The sequence below is a fragment of the Megascapheus bottae genome, chromosome 5 (assembly GCF_031878675.1).
Source record: "Megascapheus bottae isolate mThoBot1 chromosome 5, mThoBot2.hap1, whole genome shotgun sequence".
Classification (NCBI taxonomy): Eukaryota; Metazoa; Chordata; class Mammalia; order Rodentia; family Geomyidae; genus Megascapheus; species Megascapheus bottae.
In genome coordinates this window covers 71121272-71148650 of record NC_143513.1, presented here as the reverse complement: position 1 = coordinate 71148650, position 27379 = coordinate 71121272, and the positions used below count along the sequence as shown (strand labels likewise).

The 27379-nt window shown below is 36.1% G+C and overlaps 1 protein-coding gene across 1 annotated transcript in view; it reads right to left on the bottom strand.

The window, feature by feature from the left end:
* Exoc4 (exocyst complex component 4) overlaps positions 1-27379 on the bottom strand; it is a 662437-nt gene that overhangs the window by 537719 nt on the left and 97339 nt on the right. The window contains exon 7 of the mRNA XM_090333323.1: positions 10135-10309. Coding sequence (XP_090189449.1) covers positions 10135-10309 — 175 coding nt within the window. The remainder of the gene's footprint in view (positions 1-10134; positions 10310-27379) is intronic.

Here is a 27379-nt window from a genome sequence, read left to right as displayed (position 1 = left end):
AGTCCTTAATCACTGCAGGTTCTCTGTTCATGACTCCCACCCAGTGCACAAAAGCCCAGCTCTCAAGGAAGTCGCCCAGATGCTGCATCCTGAGGTCTGGATAGAAAGAGATGCACAGCCCAGCTCTGTGTGAGATGCTGTCTTGTGCAGAAGAGCCAAAAATAGTGCTGGCTTTTTTCATTGCCATATCACGCTGCTAACACATATCTAAGTGCTGTCGTTTATCACTCCAGTGAGACTGGCTACTTCGTGCTGAGATTTTGTCATTTGTTGTCACTTGGCGGCAGCTCTTCTCTTCCTATGCAAGCAAACATCTCCACAGCAATGGATTTTGTCGTTGTTCACTTTGTACTTTTAAAAAACCCTTCAGCACTTTTAGGTAGCCAACTCAAAACAGGTACATGCCACTCTCACTTATGTGAACAACACTTTAATATCAATGAACACTAATGGAAAGCCTAGAATAAATTTTAAATAAAGGGGGAAAAAAACAATACCTTGAGGTCAAGGATTATGATATAATCCTACTGAAAGAAAAAAATTGAAAACAATTTGACTCTAAGAAGGAAGCATCAACTTTCTTCGATACTTCATTAACTTATATGGACTTGATAGCAAAATTTGATTTTCTCATCCCCCATAACTAAGCAAAAGTATACATAAAACATAGATGTATGAGTATTATGCTATTAAACAATTCAACAGATATTTTGACATAACATTTTCGTAAAATATATGTCAGGCTGGTAGATCTGGGGATTACAAGGGAAACAAGTAGTATTGTCTAGTGTAAAACTCCCCAACCACAACATTTTTACTGTATGACTAGTCTCATGCTTTCTGTCCTGTTTCTTTTACCCAGGCTTACTAGCATTAATTCCTTCACTAAGCTATCTCCTTCACTTAGCTGTCTCTGCATCTCCAAAGCAATCTTCTGAAACATCACACTTCTTATTTAAGTAGAATTTGGGTATTGTTCAAAAATTTGCATGGCATGGCTATACATTCTATAAGCCAAACAAAAGAAAGGGAAAACGTAGCCATCATCAAAAGAAATTCTAGTCTCTAGCAACTGTGTTAGCCTTAACAGCTACAGAAGGCTGAACTGATAAACTATTTCAAGAATCACACCACTCAGGCCCTGAGCTCAAGCTCAGGACTGGCAAAAAAAAAAAAAAAAAAAACCTTTTCCTTTAAACATCAAAAAAAAAAAAAAAAAAAAAAAAAAGAACCACACCTTACTTCACCAGTATATTTTTTGAAGAGCCCACTTAATAGTTCTAGGTATTATCCCCTAACCGTTTACCCCTTGCCTGAGCAGCTCCCTTAGCAGCTCCCTTGGCCTCTCATATGACAATGCCCTTGTTTAAGCACCATCTTCAAATCCTAATTCTCAATCATTCAAGTTCAAAATTTTACCCTGACTCAGGGTTCTTCATTTGTTACAGTCAAGATTATAAAGTTGTGAAAGTTCATTCTCTTTTCAAAATCTCTCTAATCTCTCTATCCCCTTTTTTTCACTGCTATGTCTTCCTTCCTAAATTGATTGAACTAGCCTCTTGATTAGAATCTCTCCATCCATTTATTTTACCACCAATTTATTTTGCACACAGTTGGCAGATAAATCAGCCAAAAAACACTGCTTTCACCATATTACTCCACTATCAAAAGAAACGATAATATCTACTATCACCTATGAAGTACAATCATGGCCCCCTCAAATCAATTTAAATCTAATGACCTCTCTAGACCCAAGCCACAAGACAAAAGTAAATAGCAAATGACACTAATCAATCAATGAAAACCATTCTGTTAGAAATTCTGCAGACTAAAGAATTTCCTTTCATCAATACATAAATTTCAAAGGACAATAAGAAAATGAGAGATGTACAGAAAACTTATACATTAAAAAGGTCCTAAAAATTTGTCAAATTATAACACTCAAATCTTTGTTAGATCCTAACTCAAATTGTGAAAAAACATAATCATCACATTTGATGAAATGCAAACATTAAAAATGACTAGATATTTAATTTTCAGGTTATTTTGTTTCTAGGTATTGACCTGTTATTTTAGGAAAGTTCTTATCTTTTAAAGATACATACTGAAATAGAGGGGAAAATGTGATCTGTAAGACTGTTATAAAATAGGGAGGGACGCTTTGTTATCTGATATACTGAATTTATTTGTATTTGGTTATTTGAAATTTGATAGGGAAAGGGGGAAAACCAAGACGGGTGGGGGGGTGTGGGGTGGAGGGTAATGGGTACCAAGACATGTGAAAGGGTATCAATGTATGTGAATTAATGCGCCTTCTATCTGGCAAATATCATGTAACCCTTTTACTAATTACAATAAAAAATTTAAAAAATAAAATAAAATAAAAAATAGGGAGGGATATGAATATTCAGATGGATATGGATAAATATTCCTTATCAACTGACAACTGGTAGGACAAGTACATGAGGATCCATTATACTATTCTATCTATATCTGATCATTTTTTCCATTATGAGGTGGAGGTTAAGAGAGCAATAATGGTGACTGAAGGACCAAGTCCATTCTCTTTTTCAAAGATTTCCCAATCTAGCCAGGTGCCAGTGGCTCACACTTAAAATCTTAGCTACTCAGGAGGCTGAGATCTGAGGATTAAAACGTTTGAAGCCAACTAGGGCAGAAAAGTCTTCACAGACTCCTATCTCCAATTAACCACCAGAAAACCAGAAGTGGCACTGTGGCTCAAAGTGTAGAACATTAGCCTTGAGACAAAGAGCTCAAGGACAGCACCCAGGCCCTGAATTCAATCCTCACAACCAACAACTATAAGAAAAACAAAAAGATCTCCCTACCAACGTCAGTAGGTAGAAACAAAGCAATCTTGTGAAATACTTGTATTTTCTTTCTCAAATAGTCTGTCATATGATCATACTGGAAAATTGGTGTGAATCTGTTTAACTCACGTAAATATTTCCTAAAAAATTAAATTGTCAAGGAAAAATGTTGAGTTCTAACTTGTAACAATGACTCAGTAACAATACCTTGCGCTAATTCTAACTCTGGTGAATCTCAGCTACTCTTCTGACTCAAATATGAGGTAGATATGGTACTATATATCATCCAAGTCTGGAATCCAGCTATCACGCTAGTCCAACTGCCTTAGACCAACACACTACAAGATCTTGTGGAGAAAGAGAGAGTGTGGAAAAGCACGGAGGAACCAGACACATAGCAAAATCATCCTGTTCCTTCTAGCCCAGTCCACACTGCAATGCATGGCAATATTAGGTGAAGTAAAAGCATTGTGCAAATTCTTTACTCAACAAAACTTGGAGAAATAAAAGGGTGATTGTTTTGACAAAGTAAATAATTTTGTCTGCAGAACAGATAATGATGCAGAAAGAACTAACATTCTTGTCAAGAACTGAGGTATATGCATCTCCTTCACAATCAGAATATTTTTAAAAAAAAACAAATGTAAAAAAAAGATAATCAATTCAGATAAAATATCATTGTGTCGCTCTAAACTTTTTTTCTGGAAAAACATGAGCAATGCCAGTGAAGGTCATGGCTGCTCCTTTAATTTCATTCAACTCATAGAATGATACTTCCTTTATTACAGTATTTTACCTATGACTACTGATAACTCCTACTACTGTAGCCTCTTTGTTTCTTGGACTCTTTTGCTTAGGCCTAGGTGCCAGATCTTGATAAGCAAATCTTGAGGGTGACATTTGGTTATAACTGTCCAGCCTCTAAAATCTGAGATAAAACTAAATAAAGATAAGCAATGGAGGGGATGAGTTGGAAGGAAAATTACACAGGATGTAATTAGGAACAAACAGGGCCACATTAGGCATCTAGAAATTAAAGAAAAATAGATGTACCATCAAATCTATCAATTCTAGCTACCTCCTACCAAGCTAATGTTTTCTGAAGTTTGGCTCCATGTATTAAGCTGTTCACATTTATGTCAAGCTTCACTGAGCATTAGAAACCCTAGCAGTCTGACTTGGGCATCTGCCACAATTGCACTAGCAGCCAGAGCGATCTCATTGGGTGCCCATCAGATCTCACTTGAAGAATTAATAGTAAACATGAAACAACACAGGGAAAGTCCTGGGGCTATAGAAACTGACTCTGAATTCTAGAAAGATTTTTACTTTAGCTTCAAATGTTAATTGAATTTTACTCATGAATTCTAACTCACTTTGCAGCAGGCTACCTAGCCACTGACAAGACAGAACAAAAAACTTCAGGGAGGAAAACAAAGAAAGAAAAAAAACTACCTTTTTGTAGACTCCATGGCCTAGCTGACAGTATGGCTTTCCTCTGCCAACCAAAACAGAGGTCATGAAAAACTTGTAAAGATTGAGAAATGAAAAATAACTGTTTCTAACAGAATAGTCTAAAACAAAACAAAAACAAAACTTCTCACAGGTTATCTAGCCTAGCTTAGAATACTGAATAAAAAGGCCAGTTTTACTTTAAGGTAGGGAATCCTTAGCTAAATTAAAATACCAAATATAACAAAACCTAAGAATAACCTGCTTGCCGACCTGGATTCAGAATGGAAATTGCATGTCTCCTTGCAAATCCTCTGTAGGTCACGATCAGTACCAATCATTTTGTGGATTTTCTTACCTGACAACAAGCGGAAAGTCCTGCCCGTATGAAGTTAATTTTATCACTATTTAAACATTTATGTGGCAGTTAACAAAAGGAAAATGATTGTACATTCTGTGTCTATCAATTGCTTCAAAAAAAAAAAAGGAACCAAGGCAACTAAAACAATGAAAAGATCTGCGCTGGAAGTAGCAGTTTGTGGTAAGCAGATTATTTAGAGCCCACTGTCTGCATCTGCAGATACTGCTTAGTACACCAAGCTGTGCTTAAACAAGTCACCCAGCAATGCCTAAGTGGACAAGTTTGGTTTCAAAATTTCTCAGAACCACTATGGCTGAAATATTTGGGTATGGTTAAAGTAATCTCCTTATTTTCACTGTTATGTTAACGTTCAACTTGAAATGTATGTGTTCCTAGTGTACCTCCAACTTATCCACTTGAAAGGGTGCAGCCATCAGTATATAATAGGCATGTCACCATGTAGGTGACATTTTGGAAGGTGCTGCTGCTGCTCAGAAGGGCAGAAACATGTATTTCTATTATCACAATTTCAAAAGAGTATAAAACTGAGAAAGGAGTACAACAGTGTGTGGTCACAGGGCTGACACCAAGAGAAAGCTGTGACACCTTGTTACTCTGACAACTCCTCACTGTCTTCTCCAGACACAAACATGCTGAGACAAATGGGGCTTCCAACTAAAGAATTGGCTCTGCTGCCAGGAATAGTCCAAGTACCAGAGGACAACAACTGCTGAAGTCTTTAAATGACCAAGAATTATTTTCTTCTCCAAGATTTAATAGACAAAAGTACATTTCATGTTTTTAGCAAAAAAAAATTATATTCAAATAAACATTGAAATTAGATCCTTATATACTAACAACTCTACCATATTATCACATCATTTCTACTCACACTGCTTCATATTTAACTACAGGGGTCAATTATTCTCAATTATTTCATAATCAAGATATAATTCTTAACCTAAAGATCATTCTTCCAACAAGTATGTGAAAACTAAATTACCCTTTGTGTAATACACTCCTTGGAAACTTAAACCAAAAGTCTCTGTCCTAAATCCTCCATACAGTAAAACATTCATTACTTGTACACTCTGAATGTAATGCAAAAATATATACTATTTCAGGCTCTCCCTCACCTCACTGGAGTGACCTCACTGAATAGCTCTTGTTCAGCTTCATTCCTTAGTTAGTAACAAATGATTGGTCCCAGTAATATAACACTGAATCATATGTCTACTGGAAACTAGTCTGATAGGCCAACGATGTCATTTAATGATATTTGAGAACACTCCAAGACCTTATAAATCCATTTCTCTTTTGTTTGTGCCTATTCACCATCAAAGCATGTCTTACTTACATTACCACGAGACAATGCTACAAGTAATATATTACATTAGCCTCTATGGTAGTTGTCTTCTCCTTTCAATTCCTTTTGTTGCCATCACATTAATCGCCTTTCATCTCATTACACCCCAACTTAACTCCCCAAAGGTACAATAGTATCTGAATGGCTTGTTAAATAGACCATGAGAGCCTGAGTCTATGGGTCCTGTCCCACTTGTTTCTGGTTCAATAAGTCAAGGGAGGGGTGAAATTATGTATTTTCATATGTTCCTCAGCAATAATAGTACTGCAGGTTCAAAAAAACATTCTAAATATATCTAAATCATCTTAGGGGCTATAGAACACAGAATCTAGACATTATCTATCATGTGCCTCATCCAGAAGGGAGTTAAGAGTCCATGTAGGGATAAATCTGACATGTTCAAAAACTTCTGAAGTTAAATCCCAAACCATTCAAATATCATTAAAGGCCTTCTGGAAACTGCAATCTAAATCTACCCATTAAACCTTTTCATCTAGTCCACAAAATAAGCCTTCAGTTTGCAGCTAAATTCTCTTTTTTCTTATTTCTAAAGACCTGATCCATTCACTGCTTTTGTGCTATCTACTAATATTATCTCATTAGGTTTTCTACTACATGTAGTGCTACTCCCCACCTTCTCTCCCTCCATAATTTCTTCACTGATCCAGTTTGTCATTAGTCCAAAAAAAAACCTCTTTCTTAATACCTTCAACGGGTGTTACAATGATGTACCATACTATGTATTATGTCAACTACTCTTTTTTTTACCTTTTGCAACATTAGTTTACATGTATATATCATTACCTATTTGGCTTATTAGTGAATGTATAATCTAATATTCTCAGCAATATACAATCTAAAAGAACTCTTAGAGAATTAGAAAAGACAGGAATTTTAAAATAATTGGAAAGTTATCTAACAATTTTTGTATGGTAATATTTTCAAACATTTAGAGTAAGCTGGAAGTATTTGTAGCACTTGCATGTGTATCTTTAATTTGTAACAAAACCACACAGACAGGTGCAACCCAGAACTCAACTTTGAGTATGAGATTTTGGTACATGTAAGAAGGAATATGATTCCCACAATAGTTGGCAATGTGGGGGTTTGTTAACTCACACAGGTTGGCTCTGATAAAATAGATGGTAAAAGGCTTTAAAAAAAAGTCTCTGTTTTCAAAGGATATTTTAAGTTGATAACAAAATTTTAGATTGACAATTTGGGGGTGTTCCTTAATGTGTAAGATGAAACTCACTGATTTTTGGCTTATATTTGTTTCTGCTAAGAAGTCAGTGACAATTTCTATCACTGTTCCTCTATAAGCAATGTGCTCTTAAGTCCTGACTCTCTGTAAGATATTTTTCCTCTTAGTTTTCAACAAACTGATAATGCTATTTCTAGATGTTGATTTTCTTTGTGTCAAATCTTGCGTGGGATCTGGTGGGCTTCTTGGATCTGGGGTCTTTTCAACAAATTTGGAAGTTCTTTGGCAATTATTTTTTCTAGGCTCTTTTGGCTAGTATCCTAAATCTCATAATGCTTATACTGTAAAATACACAATATTGTCCCAGAGGATATTGCGATTTTGTCCATTTTTTCTTTCTGGTATTTTGTTTAGATGGCTTAGATTCATCTGTCTTAATTTTCACCAGTCCTTTCACCTCCACCTCCAGTATTCCTAACTAAATTTATTTGGTGGTTTTAATTTCAGATACTAATTTTTGTGAACTTCTTTTTAAAAAAAAAAAAAAAACTAGCAGTCATAGGGCTTGGACTCAAGGCCTGAGCACTGTCCTGAGCTTCCTCAAGGCTAGTACTCCACCACTTGAGCCAAAACACCACTTCCAGCTTTTTGTTTGTATGTAGTACGGAGGAATCAAACCCAGGTGCTTGTTGCACCCTAGGCAAGCACTCTACAACTAGGCCAAATGCCAGGCCCAAAAATATAAGAACGTTTTTTTTTCTTTTTGCCAAACCTGGGCTTGAGCTCAGGGCCTGAGCACTATACTTGGACTTTATCAAGTCTAGAGGTTTTCCACTTGAGCCACAGCACCACTTCCAGCTTTCTCCATGTATGTGGTACCAAGGAATCAAACCTGGGTCTTTGTGCATGCTAAGCAAGCACTCAATCACTAGCCCAAACTCTTGGCTCTATGAACTTCTTTACTGTGACTATGTGCCACATTTTCTTACTTTTTCATTAAGCATTCGAGACACTATGGATGTTTCATTACTGAGAATTTGAGTTATGTTGTTCTTATTTTACAGTTTTTCTCTATCAGACAATTTATTTGGAAGAGGATATGGCTATTTCCAAAGGGACTTGGTTTAAGTTTTGCTGTGTACAACCTACACTAACCTTTCCAGCATAGCAAGAAACAGCTATATTCCTAAAGCATGACCTTTCTGAAGTCACAGATGACAGCATACAATATTCAATATGCTCCCCATCAAAACTAGCTAGTCTGAATTCAAATATTTTCAAATATTCTTCAATCTCCATTCAGCATATAGTTCCACAGTAATTGTGTTGTGGTATGCACAACTTCATATATTACCAAAGATTCAATGGAACTCCATTTTACATTTTCTGGGACTCTTTTACTCAATTCCCTCCTCTCAGAATCCTAGTCCATAAATTTCAGCTGTTCTGCATACCTAAACTCAGACCCCTGCTCAGTCAGAGTCTTCTCTGTTTGACCACTTACCTGAACCACAGTTTGTCAAGTGCCACATGAAGAAGCAGGAAAGAAAGTTAAGCTCACCTCATGTGTTCTCTTCTCTCTGCTAGCCATGAGATCTAGGTCCACCCAAGCTTATAGATGCTAATAGCAAATGATAAGTTCATAGTGAACAAAACCAGAAGGCCCTAATTCTGCTTATGAAATGGATTTAAAATATAATCTTAGACTTAAACAGCTAATATAAAAGACAAATATTATTTCCACTAATACATTAATGAATCAGGATATATATGTGTTTATAGAAATATTTATCAAACACCTATTACAGGTACATAGTAATTGACATAGTGGTTACAGGAACTTGGAAAATGTAGTTTTAACCCACATTATTTTCATAAAACCATCAATAAAGCAAATGTACTGTACCACAAAAAGTCTAATGAATTTATAACTAAGAATCAATCATTCAATCTACCAGGAGCAAGCCTACATTCCCCAAAATAAGTGCAATTTAAATTCATGATTTATTTTTTTGCCACAAAAAAAATCCTATATGCCATCTAAGTAATTTCATTCCTACACAGTTACAGTTTTCAATTCCTTCCATATATTTAATTTTTCTCATATTAGTAGCTACTACCTAAGCAACTCACTTCTATTTAGCTATGTCAAACCTATTTCAGCTAACTCTTAATTTTATTTCTAAATTTCATCTGGCCAAATCAAATATGTTTTGCTGGCATATGGAGAAAAAATATAATACAATTCTAAATACCATCTCAGTAGTATCATTCCCAAAAAGCAATATAATTTCTTCCTCCGTCAATCAATCAAAGTGGTACACTTACATCTTACATATTTACTTTCACTCCTTATACTAAGTTCTTGACCAGCAAAAAAAAAGGTGGTTGTAAGAAAATAGTCAATAAATTAAGTTCATTTTCTAGGATAGTGCTTATGAACATGTTAATATTGAGTATATTCTTAAATTTTTTAATGGTTTAGTTTGTTGAGACAAAAATCTCACTCTATATACTCCATATCCTTTGCAAGTATCAAATTTATTACATAGCATGTTCTCAATCAAAAATATACTTCCTCCACTTCTCAAGCCATTTACTATCTTAATATTTGACTGATTCCAGTGAAGTAAAACATATCCGAACAAAAAGCCAGATACTGTACAACTTTGATTGCTATATTTTGAGAATATGTTTTTATTTTTAAAGCCTAAGCCAGAAAAAAAAAGCCAGGAAAAGAAAAAAAGCTAACTGAAAGACTTTCTGAAGATGGTAAACGTGAATGGCACTAGTGGTGTTCTTTATTCTTGGAAGCATTACTTTCTCACCTGTTTATGACTCTTACATTAATATTTAAAGTAGTTGATTATTTTGTTATTCTCAAAAAGTAATGGTTATACTGAATCAAGAAGGTTCTTACCTGCAACACATCTTGGATTTTCACCCACACATCTGCCATATCATACAATTTGATCTCTTCCTGCTGGCTCACTGGAATCCCAACAGAGTCCTGCAGATACCCCAGGACCACAGAATGGGCAGTGGCCACAGCATTAAACTTGTCAAACAACAGTTCCAGGAGCTCTAGAAGTAACCTGTAGCAAAACAAATCAAAAAACAAAGAACATTTAATCCAGGGGTGTGGTGGCTCACCCCTGTAATCCTAGCTACTCAGGAAGCTGAGATCTGAGGATCAAGGTTCAAAGCCTGTCCAGGCACAAAAGGACCTGAGACTCTTATTTCCAATTAACCTCTACAAAATGGGAAGTAGGACTTGGCTCAGGATAGGGAGGTTGCTTTGAGCTTAAGAGCTCTGAACAGCACCCAGGCTGAATTCAAGCCCCAGGAACCACAAAATAAATAAATAAACAAAACAACCAAAGAACATTTACACAAACACACAAATACAAATACACATACACTCATACACAAATCACATGCACACATACACACACAAATAACTTATATTAGAATACAAGAGAAATATCAAATTCAGAAAATGTAACACTCTAAAAACAAACAGTACAAATATCATTCTATAACAGATTTGATATCAAACAGCTGCATGATCTAAGCGACTTTATGTACTAGTATATAAGAACCAGATATTCTCCTATAAAGTTAACGTGATTGGATGGGGATTGGTGGTTCTTGTCTGTAAATCTAGGTACTCAGGGGGCTAAGATCTGAAGGTATAAAGTTCAAAGACAGCCTAGGTAGAAAAGTCTACAAGACTCTTATTTTCAAAACTACTAGCAAAAACTAGCCAAGATGGAGGTGTAGCGAAGAAGAATGCCAGCTGAGTGAGTAGGCAGAGCTAGCAAGCAAAAGACCCTGAGTTCAAAGACTGGTACTTTGGAGAAAGCAAGTAAAATAAACATAATTAATGATCTGATAGCCAGGCAATGGTGCCTTACACCTACAATACTAGCTACTCAAGAGGCTGATATCTGAGGATCAAAGTATAAAGCCAGCCCAGGCAGGAAAGTCTGTGAGCCTCTAATCTGTAATTAGCCACCAGAAAACCAGAAGTTAAGGTATGGCTCAAAGTGTTAGAGCTCTAGCTGTGACCAAAAGAGCTCAGGACCGTGTTCAGGCCCTGAGTTTGAGCCTCACAATATGGAATTTTTTTTTTTTTTTTTGGTCGCTCGTCAGGCTTGAACTCTGGCCCTGGCTGTGTCCTGAGCTCTTCAACTTAAGGGTAGCACTCTACCACTTGTTTAAAGGAATACAGTAGGCACTATAAACTTGTTCAAAGTACTGTGCACATATGTTTAATTACTATAATACCCTCTTGCATGATTATACTTTATTTTAAAAAGTAAAGCTAACAGTAACAGTTCAGTAAACACTTGTCTCCTTTTAAACATATTTTAGTGGTCATTCAGATATGCAGCTTTTCCAGGAAATCCAAGCGAAAATTTTCAGACTACATTTCAGATGTTACACAGAATATTTACTTCCTAGTAATAAATTAGGCAATTTGGTAAGGACACTAATCCTTTTAGTCATGGAAAGCTGTGCTTAACTACCATTCAAATATATGGTTTAAGGTGGCTGAAAGGGAGGAGGGGGGACCACATCTGCCAAGCAATCTGACTTTCACTATAGGGAGAAGCCTAGACATCCACATTATCTCATTTATCATAGTGAGATATGCTGGACATATTATTATTACATCGATTTTATAAACTCAAGGACACAAAATGAGATTGCAAGGCAGACAGGCATAGAACAAAAGTTGATTTCCATGTCATTGCTTTTAGTCACCTACTTCTTACTACCATTCTTGAATAGAGATACAGATAAAGTGAGCTTTATATCAGATATACAGAGTAATTCCTCAGTTACTGATCCTTACATCTTTCACTGACTTAGGATCATCATTCTTTCTCTAAATTTGTATAATATTTTATCCCACTTTTTAGGAAATTATTATATGTGGCTTACATTACTTGGCTCAGTTAACGGGGGTCATGTTTATTCATATACAGCAATTTTGCCTCTCTTCTCTATTATTAGTCTTTCAAGGCAGCCTTGCATTATACATTTCTATGTGCAAGAGCACTTAGAACAAGAATTAACAAATATTTGCAGAATTAATTTAATATGTATATTATGAACAACAAACACAGAAAATCTTGGAATATCAGATTTATTGGGTGGCCCTCCATGTATAGCTTCTGAATAAACTGATTTTAAAAGAAATAACCTGAAAGTAAGAAAAACAAAGCAAAAGAGCTTGATATCACAATCAGATAAAAGGATCTTATTACCATAAGTAAGGGGTTATACTACAACCTCATCAAAACATATAGCATATTATCTATTCCCAGAGTTCCTTTACTGCCCAATTATTATAATTAATGTGCCAATGTAACAGCCCATAAGTGCCTTATATGATTGAATCGTAATATCTATTTGACAATGTAATTTGAATGAAACAGAATCAATCAAAAGTATTTCTAGTCTACAATCCATAACCTAGAAATTACACATTGTAAATGGAAGCCATTCTACTGCTCAAGTATGTTCTTCAACCTGCTGAATGCCAGTTCATATTTTCACTCACAAATGCCTAGAATTTTTTTCTTTTTCATCTGTGCTACTGAAGAACTACTCAAACAGTAACAGAGAAAAAACAAAATACAGAAATATGTGTGTGAGTATAACAGATGAAACAGTTAATTGAGTCTTGGAAACAATGGGTATAAACATGGCATCACAGACGGTAAATATCCAGTTACCTTTAAATACCACTTAAAATTGATGCTCGGTAAAAAAGACTATGGTCCCAGATATAATTCTTCAGAATATATGTATATTTCCATAGTGGATAGCAAAATAAAAAAAAATAAAATACACTGACTTCTCAAAAAGGTAAAATTATTTGTATTTTTCCTTAGGGGGAAACTTCTGTTATTTTCTGTCATGGTGGCAATGATGTAGCCAAATGTCCTTACTTTACAAAATTATAACTTAGTATGTATATATTATATTCAATGTTTTTTGAAATCCACAACATTCATATTAGGACACATTCCCCGGTAGCTTGAAGGTCCAGGCACATGGCTGAAAACTAGAGGGAGTAAAATAAATAGATATACTAGATTTATTGTGGCTACTCTCAACAGAGATCCAAGTTTGGTGCCACTTCTGGTATGTCCAGGATTACTGGGCTCCACATAGCAAATCTAGCTTTTTAGTTAGGGAACATAAGCAGCTCAACAGTCAGGAGACCTGCTTTGTTAAGAAAAGAGACCCAAGAGTGGTATCTCTGGATGGTAAAGTTGTTAAATGTTTCATTTTTTCAGGACTCTCCAAACTCCCTTCCACAGTGGTTGAATCAGTTTATATTCCCACCTACAGCATGTTAATGTTGATCATTAGACTGTTAAAAAAGTAAAAGTAGACTACATATTGCATGATTCCTATAAAATGTCAAGATGGAGAAGGATGCAGAGATAGATAAAACATTTGTGGTTGCAAATCAGAGAAAGGCTGGATAAGTGGGACTGCATTAAATTGCAGAGCTTCTGTATGGCAAATGACATAGCTAGTAAATTAATTAGGAAGCCTACAAAATAGGAGAAGATCTTCACTAACCATACAACGGACAAAGGCCTCATATCTAAAATATATCAACAGCTCAAAAAATTGAATCACCCCAAAACTAATCTCCAAAGAAACAAACATCCCATTAAAAGATGGGCCAAAGACGTAGAGAGTCTTCTCTGAAGAAGAAATAAGAATGTCCTATAGACACATGAAGAAATGCTTGACATCTCTGGTCATAAAAGAAATGCTAATCAAAACAACTCTAAGATTCCACCTCACTCCAGTTAGAATGGCCAGGATCAAGAAAACTAATAACAACAGATGCTGGAAGGGATGTGGCCAGGAGGGATCACTACTACACTGTTGGTGGGATTGCAAACTCATTCAATCACTATGGAAAACAGTATGGCAGTTCCTCAAAAGATTAAACACAGAGCTCCCCTGTGACTCAGCAATTCCACTACTTGGCATTTACCCAACCGTCCAGAAACAAGGACATACTAAATCCACTAGCACAATGATGTTCATTGCAGCACTATTTACCATAGCAAAGATATGGAACCAACCCAGATGTCCCTCAGTTGATGAGTGGATCAACAAGATGTGGTATTTATACACAATGGAATTCTATGCTGCTGTCAGAATGAATGACATCTCCCCATTTGTAAGGAAATGGAAAGAAAGACTTAGAAAAAAATCATATTAAGTGAAGTAAGCCAGACTCAATGCAACATAGGCTCAATGGTTTCCCTCATTTGCCATAACCTTGGACTCTTCTAGCAGAGATTTGCAATAGAGCAAAACCTAGATACATAAGGCCATATAATATGATGCTAAATGAAAGAACCTCTAGCATATAGAAACAAAAGCCATATAATGAGTGATTGTTGTCCTTAATATACTATGTTATCTCTCATCTCTTTTGCTGTCCCTTGGTTATCTCATATTGTTACAGTATTTCACTTTGTTATCTGATATATTGAATATACTTGTATTTGGTTATTTGAAATTGGATAGGAAAGGGGGGAAAACAAGATAAGGGTGGGGGGGAGGGAAATGTGGACCAAGACATGAGAAAGGGTATCAATGTATGTGAAGTAATGCACCTTCCATCTGGCGAATGTAATGTAACCCTTCTATTAATTACAATAAAAAATATATGAAAAAAAACATTTGTGGTGCTTGGAGTGGGTGGTAGTTGGAACAGACAAAAATATTCTGGAGCTACATACCGGCCATGGTTACAAAACCTTGTAGGTATACCAAAATACACTCAATTATATATTTTCAGTAGGTAATTGTATGATATGTCTATTTCATTTTAATATAGCTAGCTGTTTGAGGAAAAAAATCTGAATGAGAGCAGTGAGGAACCAACATATCTCCTGTGATAAGCAAGAATAAACAGAAAAGTAAAGACAGAAATCTAAGACCTCAAAAAGGGAAGTATAGTCCTCTGAATTATTTATTACTAGGAAGTGATTAACATTTCTCTTTTGGTTTATTTGCTTTTATTTGTTTTCCCTTCTTACAAATGTAGCATGTAAGAAGCAAAGATTATATTCTTTCTTGGAATTGATGCTTCTTAAACCTTTAATTATTTAAAATTTTTTTTTCAATCTGTTTCAAGTATCTTCATCTGTTAAGTCAAAATAATAAGATGTCTTTAAAGAGCCTAGAAGAGCTGCCAGAAGAACCAAATCTGCAACTAGACACAATGAGCTGAAGTAACCATAATATTAAAGAAAGCAGAAGACTGGGTACAGTGGCTCACACCTGTAATTCTAGCTACTCAGGAAGCTGAGATCTGAGGATCAAAGTTCAAAGCCAGCCCTGGCACAAAAGGACCTGAGACTCTTATCTCCAAAAAACCTCTAAAAAATGAGAAGTTGGGCTTGGCTTAAGGGTAAAGAGGCAGCCTTGAGCTAAAGAGTTCAGGGACATTGCCCAGACCCAGGAGTAGGACGGTAATCTTGAGCTGAAGAACTCAGAGATAGCGCCCAGGTCAAGTTCAAGCCCCATGACTCACTCAAAAAAGAATGCAGAGGGCTCTGGATTCATCTCTGTGGTTTTCTGGCTTGAGAAACAGTGATAATGATGGCTATTTTTCATGACGAGGGGAGGGGGGACATGTATAAAGCCAAATGACACATACATACCTAAGTTAAAGATAGAAATTTAGAAGAAGTTTGAGGTTCAAATTTTGGTATGTTAAATTCAAGGTGTTTTGCCTTTAGGTACTTAGGTATACAAGCCAGGGAATTCAGGAGAAATATAGAGGACATTATTCAAGTATAAATTTTGGGAGGATATAATGCAGAGCTTAGGGATATAATGCAGAGCCCGAAAAGCAAGGGCCAGAGCCAGCACTTTTGTAAACTGCATCCTAAAAGGACAGTTAAGGAGTTTCTAGAGAGAAAGGAAGCCACAAAATATTTCAGAAGACAAAAGAGAAGAGATTTATCAGCAGAGTCAGGGGCTCACAGAGGTCAAATATGGAAAAGAGAAATTTGCAACTCACAGGTATTTAGGGACTGGAGCAAAAAGAGTTTCAGTAGAACACTGGAAGGTAAAATGAGGGGTGGGAAAAGCAGGAATGGCTAATAAGGAAAAAGAAGCCAAAGTCAATTGCAGGCTTTTCAAAGGCACGTGGGTCCTCACCATGAGCACTCTTGTAAACAGGGGAAGAAAAAGTAAAATTTTTTTGTAATGCATCAAAGAATAAAAGAGATTAGGAATCGCCCACATAAACAAGACATAAATCTGTTTCGATCTGGCGCAATTAAAGCTACTAGAAATAAGCTGGAATGTCATCAATATTCATAGGAACTCTCCCATTGCCCACACAAGATTAGGAAAACCAGTGTTTGCCTTCCGCTTTAGGCACTCAGGATGAAATGAATCTACAAAGTCTCACTGAAAACATTCTCTATCCCACAGCCACTACAAAATATTAAGAAAGAAAATGTAAAACATTATTTTGCAGTGAGCTCAGCTGCCTAAATCCAGTGTGGATCAAGGTTTTTGCCACTGATCTAAAAGACAATAAGCAGGCAAGATCATTAAATTACCTGATGATTCTTTAAGCTGACTTGAATTAGGAAAGGCCTCTTACAGGCCTAGGAACCTTAGAGGCTTGGATTTCAATTAACTGCAATTTCTACCCTTCAGGAAAAAAGCCATACATACATATATTCTTCTTGTAGGCTATTTCTGGAGTCATAAAACAGTGGACAGTAATATGCAATACAGCATCATAGGAAATAACTGAATCTAGAGGTGGCAATGGTTACAAGTGCCAGCCAGTATAATGCTCAGGCATGAGAAGCATAAGCTTAAATGCCAGATATCAGCTAAACAGTCATGGAACTTCCAATGTGCCATGGGATTTCTCCAAATTCCAGGTTCCTCAATCACAATTTCCCAATCTCAAAGTGACTGCAAAGGTCATAAGCAGAAACTTCGCATGCTAAATAGATTTCTGCATCTTTAACAGGAAAAATGAAAGTCTCCAGATTGTTCCCAGGCCCACTCATCTCTGTCCTTCCAACTTATTTATTAGCAAAGTCCTGCTTAAGTATAAGCAATGTACTCTGTCATTCCAACAAGAATAAACTTAAACCCTCTCCTTGTAAATTAATAGGATTTGAGTTTCTGTCACATATAATCCAAGTACATTCACAAGGTATGCTCTAGAGTCTTTCCTTCCAAAGTATAATAAGAATGATCTTCAGATAAGAGACAAAATAGTGGTATACATAGCCTCTCAGACCAAAAGGTGAACACAATAGTTCCCTATTTTATGTTTCTCTGTAACCACATTTCTCTGCCAACACATGGACCAGTGTCAAGAATGGAAAAAACAATCAAATTTTATAGGCAATTCGAGTTCCTGAATAAGACTAATTTGTACTAAGTCCAAGATTCAAGATACCAACTTAGAGTCTTTGCTGTAAGCTAAAGCTATGATTATGTAGAACATCCCTAATAAAGTGAAATGAAAACTGATGGTGATGACAACAATGATGACAAACAAGAACAGGAATAATGTATGTTAATAATGGTCACTAAAGACATATAACATGCCAAGTGTTGTGTTGAAGTCCTTTCTTTGGATTATCTCATTAGATTCTCAGGGAAACTCTACATAATACTTTTATCCCCATTTTGTAGACAAACAAAAATTGAAACTCAGAGACAAGAAGAGAAAATATTTCAGAGAATATCCCTGGTAGGTATATTAGGAGAAAAAATTCTAGAGAAGAGGATTAAAGAAATATCAGAACTACAGTTCCAGAGAAATCAAGGCAGGAAAGAGTGCTAGCACAACTGACTACTTTTCTCACTTCAGTCAGATTTTCATCTCTGGTCTGGTACTAAAACTTCTCTAGCTAAATTATTACCTAAACCATTTCCTATATCTACCAGAACCTCTAGATCTTTAATCAGGTAGCTGTGATACTTGCTTCCACTGGCCACTCTGTGCACTGTCCACGGCCCTGGGTTTCTGCTTTACTTCCACTTGCCAGGTCCTACATCTTACAAACTCTTCCACAGCCTCATGGGTAAGTCCATGAACTCTTCACTGTCATCTGCACTAACTTCCAAATATATCTCCTGGCAAAAACATTCTCTAGAGTTGCAGGCCTTAAAAACTTTCCTAGCAAACAACTCCACCCTTCCTTCCCCTTCATGTCCAAGTATCCAGGACATGTCGACTTCTACCTGACCTCTACATCAGTATCTACCTCTCACGTAGGCTACCTTCAGCTGTTGCCATTGTTACTCAGTTAGTGATGGCCATGTCCTTTCTTCTCAGAATTATAACAGTCCTTACATTGATGAACTTACTTCTAGTCCTGCCTCTTTCCTTCTACATTGCCAACTCACTGAAGATAAGTACTGTTAACTGCTTTATGGCTGTACTAACAGATTTCTCATAATACCCAGCAAGTGATACAGAAAGTAAGTGAGTTTGGGCCGGGAGTTTGGCCTAGTGGTTAAAGTGCTTGCCTAGCATGCATGAAGACCCAGGTTCGATTCCTTGGTACCACATACATACAAAAAAGCCGGAAGTGGTGCTGAGGCTCAAGTGGTAGAGCTCTAGCCTTGAGAAAGTCCAAGGACAGTGCTCTGGCCCTGAGCTCAAGCCCAGGACTGGCAAAAGAAAGAAAGTGAGCTACTTTATGAAGAAGAGTAAATTCAAATAGAATGAGAAAAAAAGAAGCTAGATATTATAACTTCCCACTTTGAGAAGTCTATAAGGAGTCCATATTTCAGGGGCCGGGAGCATGGCCTAGTAGTAGAGTACCTGCCTAGTATTCATGAAGTCCTGGGTTCAATTCCTCTGTACCACATACACAAAAAAAGCCAGAAGTGGTGCCACGGCTCAAGTCACAGAGTGCTAGCCTTGAAAAAGCTCAAGGACAGTGCCCAGGCCCTGAGTTCAAGCCCCAGAACTGGCAAAAAAAAAAAAGAGGAAGGGAGGGAGGGAGGGAAGGAGGAAAGAGCATAACACAACATTATACTCATTAAAAGACAACTTTGTTAACCTGACCAAGAAAATAAAATATAGGACAGGACAGTGAAAGAGATACACTTTCATTATAGCATTAATAATACTGCAATAAAAATCTATTCTATGTGGAAAACAGAAAAAAAAATCAAAGGGAAAAAAAGAATTTTTTCTTTAAACACACATCCAATTTCCTGGCAGATTTTCTAAGTCTTAAAAATTTAAATAAACTGTCATTTAGTCCCCTATATCTACTAAGTTTCGACCTACAGCCATCCCTTTAAACACACATCTTGCCATGCTACCGTGAAAAAAGGAGTGACTAAAAAACAGAAATGTTAAGAAGTCTATCTGCACAAGTGAAGAAGTACCTATGGTAAAAAGCTACCTCATCAGGCTGTTTAAAAGGTTCAATATTTAAGGTGAGATAAGATTATTTGATTCTAAGTTTAGCATCCTGTAAATTTTAAATTAGTCATTTGCTGGAAAACCCACATTTATTGCCACGAAACTGCCTTACTTGGTCATGGAGCAAAGACAACGCAAGGTAAAAATCACTTGTCATACAACTTGTCTGTTGAGACCATAATATCAGAGCTCTGTATCTTCCCAATGACAAAGGAAATGCCCACAAAAATATATCATAAAAGGTAACAAAGTACTGACTGAGTTTACATTTCTCTTTATATGAGAAAAGAAATCAATTTTCAATTATATCAAAATAGTCTTAGTTTCACCTCCCTGTGTCTCACATACATATTTTCTTAATAAGCTCAGCTGAGCTAGTATCTTTCATTTCAAACAGGAAACAGGCCTCCTTTAATCTTCAAGGTTATCTAAAACCTGCTTTCAAGGGAAAGAGATAAGTTATACCACTTATTAATAATCAGCTTCGTCTAAAAAGAAATTTCTATTTGAAGAGTGCTGACTAATTCTCCCATCTGCACTATGAAAAGAACAGGAAAAAAAAATATTATCAATACAGAGGAAAACACAGGAAAAAGAACACCAAACTGGGGCCCAATTCTAGTCATTCCTTTTCTGTACCACTTCCCTCCTCTTCAAGTCAGGAGAGATGACCTGACTTTGAATGAGCTTGAAATAATGATCTTGGCAAATCAGTGCCTAAAATTAGACAAGAAACCTCTGCCTTCTTTCTTTAAATTAAAAGCATTTCTGTCATTTTTTTTCATTTTTGTGACTGTAGAGAAAATGTACAGAGAGGTTACAGTTACATAAGTCAGATAATGAGTGTATTTTTTTAATCCTGTCACCCCCACCTTCACTCACTTCCAGTTTTCCCCCTCCCATCCCTATCCACAAGTTGTACAGTTCATTTTCCACATAGTGTGTAGTGAGTGGCACTGCTGCATTTGTTCACCCTTTGTCCAACATTTTCTGTGTTCCCCAACTTGCCTTTCCAAGACAAACTAGCAAACAAGACAAAAGACAAAGATATTCGTTCATAAAATTATTTTACATGACCATATGCACATAGCTATTGAGACTTTGCTATCCAATATTCTTCTGTGGACTTACTGTGTCAATGTCTAGAGATCTATATAGTTTATCATATGCCAGCGTGCTGTATTTGTTTTAACCATTCAATGTGTTTATTTGTGGATTTATATGCATATTTTAGTTACCATAAATGAGAGAAATCATGCAATCTAAGTTTCTTTGAATCTGGCTTACTTTGCTTAATATAATTTTTTCCAACTCTTTCCATTTCCTTACAAATGGTAAAATATTCTTTGTGATAGAAGAAGGAAATTCCATTATGTACATGTACCACATTTTCTTGATCAATCTGTCCCCTGAGTGGCATCTTGCTATGATAAACAAGACTGCAATGAACATGGCTGTAATGGTGGCTTTAGAACAGCCTTGTTTGTGTTCAATTGGATAAATGTCCAGGAATAGAACTGCTGGGTTATAGGGAAGCTCTGTTTAGTCTTTTAAGAAACCTCCATAATGCTTTCCAGAGTGGCTAAACAACGTTACATTCCCACCAACAGTTCTGTGTTACTTTTTTTCCATATATTTTTATTGTAATTAATAGAAGGGTTACATTATATTCACCAGATAGAGGGTGCATTACTTCACATACATTGATAACCTTTCTCCTGTCTGTGTTATTTTTTAAAGCCTATCCCCTATTTATTTCAAAAACAGTATTTCATCATCATGGAACCCTAAAAGCATAAAAAAATATTTTATTGCATGTGTATGCAATGATACATTGTTATATATTATTAGTATGAAAGTATAAAAGGCCTTTAGAGGAATTATGTGGGTAACTCAAGTGAAATAGTTAGGATCCATTTACTCTGTGGTTTCAGATCCAATTTTTACCATGTCCTGCTATGTCTGAGAGGCCGGCTAATGATCACAATGAGGGAGGGGGAAGAGGAGAGGCTATATTAATACATACACTTCCCTTTTCTGAAGAAAACTAAAACCAGCTCCAGGAATTCTGTTAGAAATATCATCTGTATATAAAACAGATAGCAAAATGGCATGGCATAAAGAGTCTGTTTTTAATCTTAATTTCACCAGCAAAAAACTTTGTAAACCATAAATTACTTCAGTTTTCACATTTCCTTGGATAAATCTGAGATTAATCATGATGTCTCTACTTGTGGTGAGACTGACTCAGGTGAGATACTAAATGGCAGACAGCAAAACTCTGATTTTTGTAATGTTTTATAAAGAATGTTCTAAAACTTTAACATGCATAAGAATCATCTAAAGCACAGAGCTCTATGGCCCTTCACTCACAAATTACAATGAAATCAGTAATGTCTACATTCTGCTTGAAATGAAAGATACTGGGTAAGCTGAGCTTGTCCCCTGGAGACAGTCTACATGTCTATCTCTTAGGTAACACTGGTGTAGTATGTCCTTAGGCCGCACTACAAATAATGCTGAGTGAGATCATGGAGGTAAGGGAGAACACTTTATCTTTTGAAAATATTACCTTCTTTGCTACTGCTTTGTATTCATTCTTTTGTTAAAATTATTAAGCAGAGCTGGGCACAGTGGCTCATGCCTGTAATACTAGCTACTCAGGAGGCTGAGATCCAAGGATAGTGGATAGCAGTTCAAAACCAGCCCAGGGCACTAAACAATGTGAGACTCTTATCTCCAATTAACCACCAGAAAACCAGAAGTGAGGCTGAGGCTCAAGGGGTAGGACTATAACCTTAGGCTGAAGAGCTCAGGGACAGCATCCAGGCCCAGAGTTCAAGCCCCATGACACCTCCTCCCCCCCCAAAAAAAAATTCTTAGTCACAATCCTAAAACAAACCTTTTACAAACTCACAGTCCAATCAAATTACATCTTAACAAAGCCCATTAACTAGAGGGGCCCAGATAACACAAGATATGAATGAAGATGTTTTAATCAGACGTGACATCATCCCTACACATCACCAGGACAAGAAGTACATTTGTTGTACAATGTTGTTTGTTTTTGTGATGAGAAGATTCCATATCAGTTTGAATTTGTGGTACCTTTATATTCTTACACTAACAAGTACACAGAAAAATGTCCAGAACTAAAGAAGTTCCCACTATCCGTCAAGTATGGAAATGGCCTTGATGCAATATGAAGAGCGCTATCTAAATAAAGTTGTAATAACCCGTGAAATAAATTTTATTTACTATTCCCTTAACTAGCCCAATCTCTAATGTGAATCTGCTATTGTACATAAAACAAGAAATCAAGAACAGATTTGTCAAATACAATACAATAATTTAAGCAATGTTGTAGTATTAAAAACTTTAGAGACTGTAAGTAAAAACCAATGTGTAGTCCAGATGATAACTGTCAAACTTCATATTTATAAAATCACTGTGAACATTATTGATACTGTCAATTTATGATGTTCTCATGCTATTGTCTGTTCTAAAGTCTTACTAGACAGTACATAGACCTGGGACCATCCACGATAATGAACTGTGTGCCTTAGTTAACAATTAGAGTAAGTAATAAGTCCCATATGGAAAGGAATTAATTCCTTTCATTTGTTTTAAAAATATTTCAGTAAAGCTGTGGGGGATATAGCCTACTTAAAGAACAGTGGAATTTCTTCAGTATGTCCCTAGCTCACCCTACTCATACCCTTCAATATTTAATAGTCGGGTGTATTTAAAGCATGTTCTCAATGATATGTGTAATCAAAAGTAGAGATTTAATCAAATGGAATCATAATCACTGAAGTTAAATTTACTTGCTTCCCGCTTGCTTTGATTCGAATTAACTACTCATCTAAATTACATCGAGGCCCTTCCTGATTCCAAGCATGTCCAGGTGCTACATGCAGTGCTTGGGAATGGCTACAAAAAATCACAAGGACAAAATGTCTGACCTTGCTTCAAACCTGCTCTTAAATGACTTTTCTGTAAAATAAAATGACCAATTTCTACTAAGTCCTGAATTTCAGACATTTAGGTGGAAAGTAACTAATAAAAGATGAAAGGAAATGCTACTTATCTGAAAAAGAAACATAAGCATGATGCAAGCCATAGATCCAAAAGAAATCATGAGAAATATTTCTTTCCACAAACACTATACTCATATATTGTAAAATTAACCTCTGCCCAATACCTTTAGACTTCCTCCCAGATAAAATTATTTCATAAGAATGCTCTATTACATCAGTGTGAGTTCCGACTGAGTTCCAAACTACCAATTTTTTACATGTGGTTAAATATATTTTTTCAAATAAGAACAATAATTCAATAAAATTGTGAAAACCCAGAGAAAACTGGAGAGGAAAGTTTGGGAAATGAGGCAAATGTTAACCTTGAAAAGAACCATGACTATAAAGTAAACGATCCAGTATGAAAATCATTCAGCAAGCAAGCAGCTATTCCTGACAATCAATTACATGAGAGATACATAGGTGGCAGAAGTGAAAGGGATGAATATTCCATTACAATACAGTGAAATATCAAATCTGAGCAAAAGTATGTGAGCCCTCCTTTCCATTCCAGATCTAGCAAAGATATGAGGTTTTATTTTCTGTAGTTTCAGTTACAACTGCAATCCTAAAATACTAAAATAAAATTCCCTAAATAATTTATAATACTTTAGAAAGCATGAAGAAATCATCCCCTTGCCTATGCATGTGTGCTCTGTACATAAACCATTCATTAGTCACTGTGTAGCTACATCAGTTATCAGATCAACTAGTATGGTATGTTTGTAGTCAAGTAACCTTTACAGAATAGCCTAGAACTATGTCACAATGACTGCTTATACACATCATTCTGTTTACATGTCATCTTCCATTATGATAAAAACCAAGAAAAATAAAGGAGTTTGAGAAGGCAACCACATTCATATACCTAACAGCCTATTCTTCTGATTATTCTATTTTCTTCTTGTTGTCAGTCCTTACTGTCTATAACTTATGAATTAAACTTTATCATAAATACATGTATATAGAAAATAAACATAAAATACATAAAGTTTGTATAGTTTCAAGTATCCATCAGGGTTCGTGGTCTACCTTATGGCTAAGGAAGTACTACTGTAAATACAGAAGGTTTGACAACTTAACAAATGTTTGGCCTACCTACCCATATGTAGGCAGAGTATCTATCTATGGTTGTATATTTTTATTGTACACTTTGCTTGTCCTCTATAGCTCTAACCATAGTTTGTAGTAAAATATTTATCAGAGGGTTGTCTGCATAATGTTTTTTTCCCTTTAAATTTTATGAGAACATAAAACATGTTTGCTTTATTTGACATTTGAGTCCAGTATCTGGGCCATGATATTCACTCTATGTAGAATTCATTCTCTCACCAACAAATATTAAATATGGGTAAGGCAGGCACTATGCTGATCCTAGTCCTAGAGCTATAGTGTTAAATGGGGTAAAATGATTCTTCTCTTCCTAGAAGGAACAGACAAGAAATGACCAGAACACACAGATACATATATTTCCCATAAAATAAAATTCGAAGAACATTATCCAATTAGTCTAAAGGCTGATTATTTCATTATTTCCATACTAAACTTTTAGTTTTATCGACATGCAGACCTCCAAGAAGTATTTTCATTTTTAATGATTTCCACTGATTAAACTAACTTCAACTTTATTATTAAATAATAAATTTTGTTTTAATATACCTTAACACAAGCAGCAAAATGGGGTTAAAGGGAAAAAACAGACAGCCTTATGCCACAAATGTTAGATTTTCTTTCCTAGGTTTCCCATGAACTTCCTTCCATACCACAGTGAGCACAAAACATGTAATTTTCTCTGCCTTCATAGCTGACATTTAATCTTCCTTCTTTATAATAAAGGTCAATGAACATTGCAAAATGGTCTTTTTCCAATAGGGACAAAGATCTCCCTGGCAGCCATGACACCAACTCATTCAATTCTTTTTGCCCTCTGAGACCAACAGTATTTTAGTGGAATAGGCCTCCAACATCTCCCCACCCAGGCAAGTTTTGCCTTCCACACATAAACACTGTTTTAAAATAGATGGATTAGCTGTTTTCCACATCTCAATCATTTCCCCACATTCTTCTCTTTTCTGTATTCATAAGATTTCACAGCTTTGAGATCATTCTGGCTTGCATCTATTCTGCATGTGTTTCTTCTTCATTAAATATAATAGCATCTCATCTGGCTTCTTCTACATACACACACACACACACACAGAAAAAATAGTATGAAGATACTCATGAACTAAATTTGGAAAAGAATCAACAATTAGAAGGCATGAGTTAAAGCAATTGATTCTGAACTGAATAGGCTGCAGACCATATTTGCCAGCTAAATGAAGACCCTGCCCATACTCGTGGGGAAATAATGGGTTGCAGGTGATTCTGCTAGATTAGCAAGGTTTGCATTATGCTAGTATTTACCATGCTGAAGATAACAGTCGTTAAAGAGTCCTTTTAGTAGTATGTGAGGGCTTATTGGTATCAATAGGTTAAGAATGAACAGAAATGATGAAATAACTTTTATAACTAAATAATGGCTTGTTTGTGAGCTAAAAAATTAAGAAGTGAATCACCAATGCGATTTTTTAAAATTGGTTGAGTAAGTATTCTGCCTCCTTAGGAATTTAAGTAAGACAGAATTCAATACCTAGTTCCTTTTACAGACCCAGTAAAATGCCCTACATTACATAAAGACAAATGGAAAAAGTTCTGCAATGCACCACAGTCATAACATAGTTAACAAAGCATAATGAACAATGAAACTCATGGAGAGTTACAGTTTTGGTCTCTTGCCTTACAGACATGCTAATGTTTAAATATTACATTAGAGAGAGACAAGGAATATGCAGAATGTGGTAGAAAGTTACATGATTCTTATCTATAATAGTGTTTTAAAAACAAACAATAAAGTATAAGATTCTCCAAATGGCTAAAGACTAAAAGTAGTAACAGCCAGACATGGTAGTACACATCTGTAATCTCAGCTACTTGTGAGGTACAGGTATGAAGATAGCTATTTAAAACCATCCTGGATAAAAGTTACTGAGACTCCATCTCAAAAACAAGATGTGGGGGCTGGGAGTGGGGTCAACTGGTAAAGTGCTTGCCCAGCATGTACGAGGCCCTGCATTTGATTCCACGGAGTCACATACACAGAAAAAAGCCAGAAGTGGGGCTGTGGCTCAAGTGGTAGAGTGGTAGCCTTGAGAAAGCCTGACAGGCAAAAACAAAAAACAATACTACCAGGATATGTTGGTATATTAGTTATTAAGCCAGCTACTTAGCAGGGGAAGTAAGAGAAATCAATATTTGAAGCCAGCACAGGCAAAAGTGAGATCTTATCTGAAAACCAAACTAAAAGCTAAAGAAGTAGGGTCTTGGCTCAAGTGGTAATGCATCGCTTAGCAAGATTAGGATCCTGAGTTTAATCCGCAGTACTGAAGAACGATGATAGTGGTGATGGTGAGGTGGTCTTGATGCCAAGCATTGTAATCCCTTTAGAATGTCTCTGATTACTCAAGGGAATTAATTCCTGAGGTATTTTAAAGCATTTGACAGCAAAGACTACCAGAGACTTTTTCAAAGTGATCGGTCTATTGTGGGGAACCCAGGCACACAAA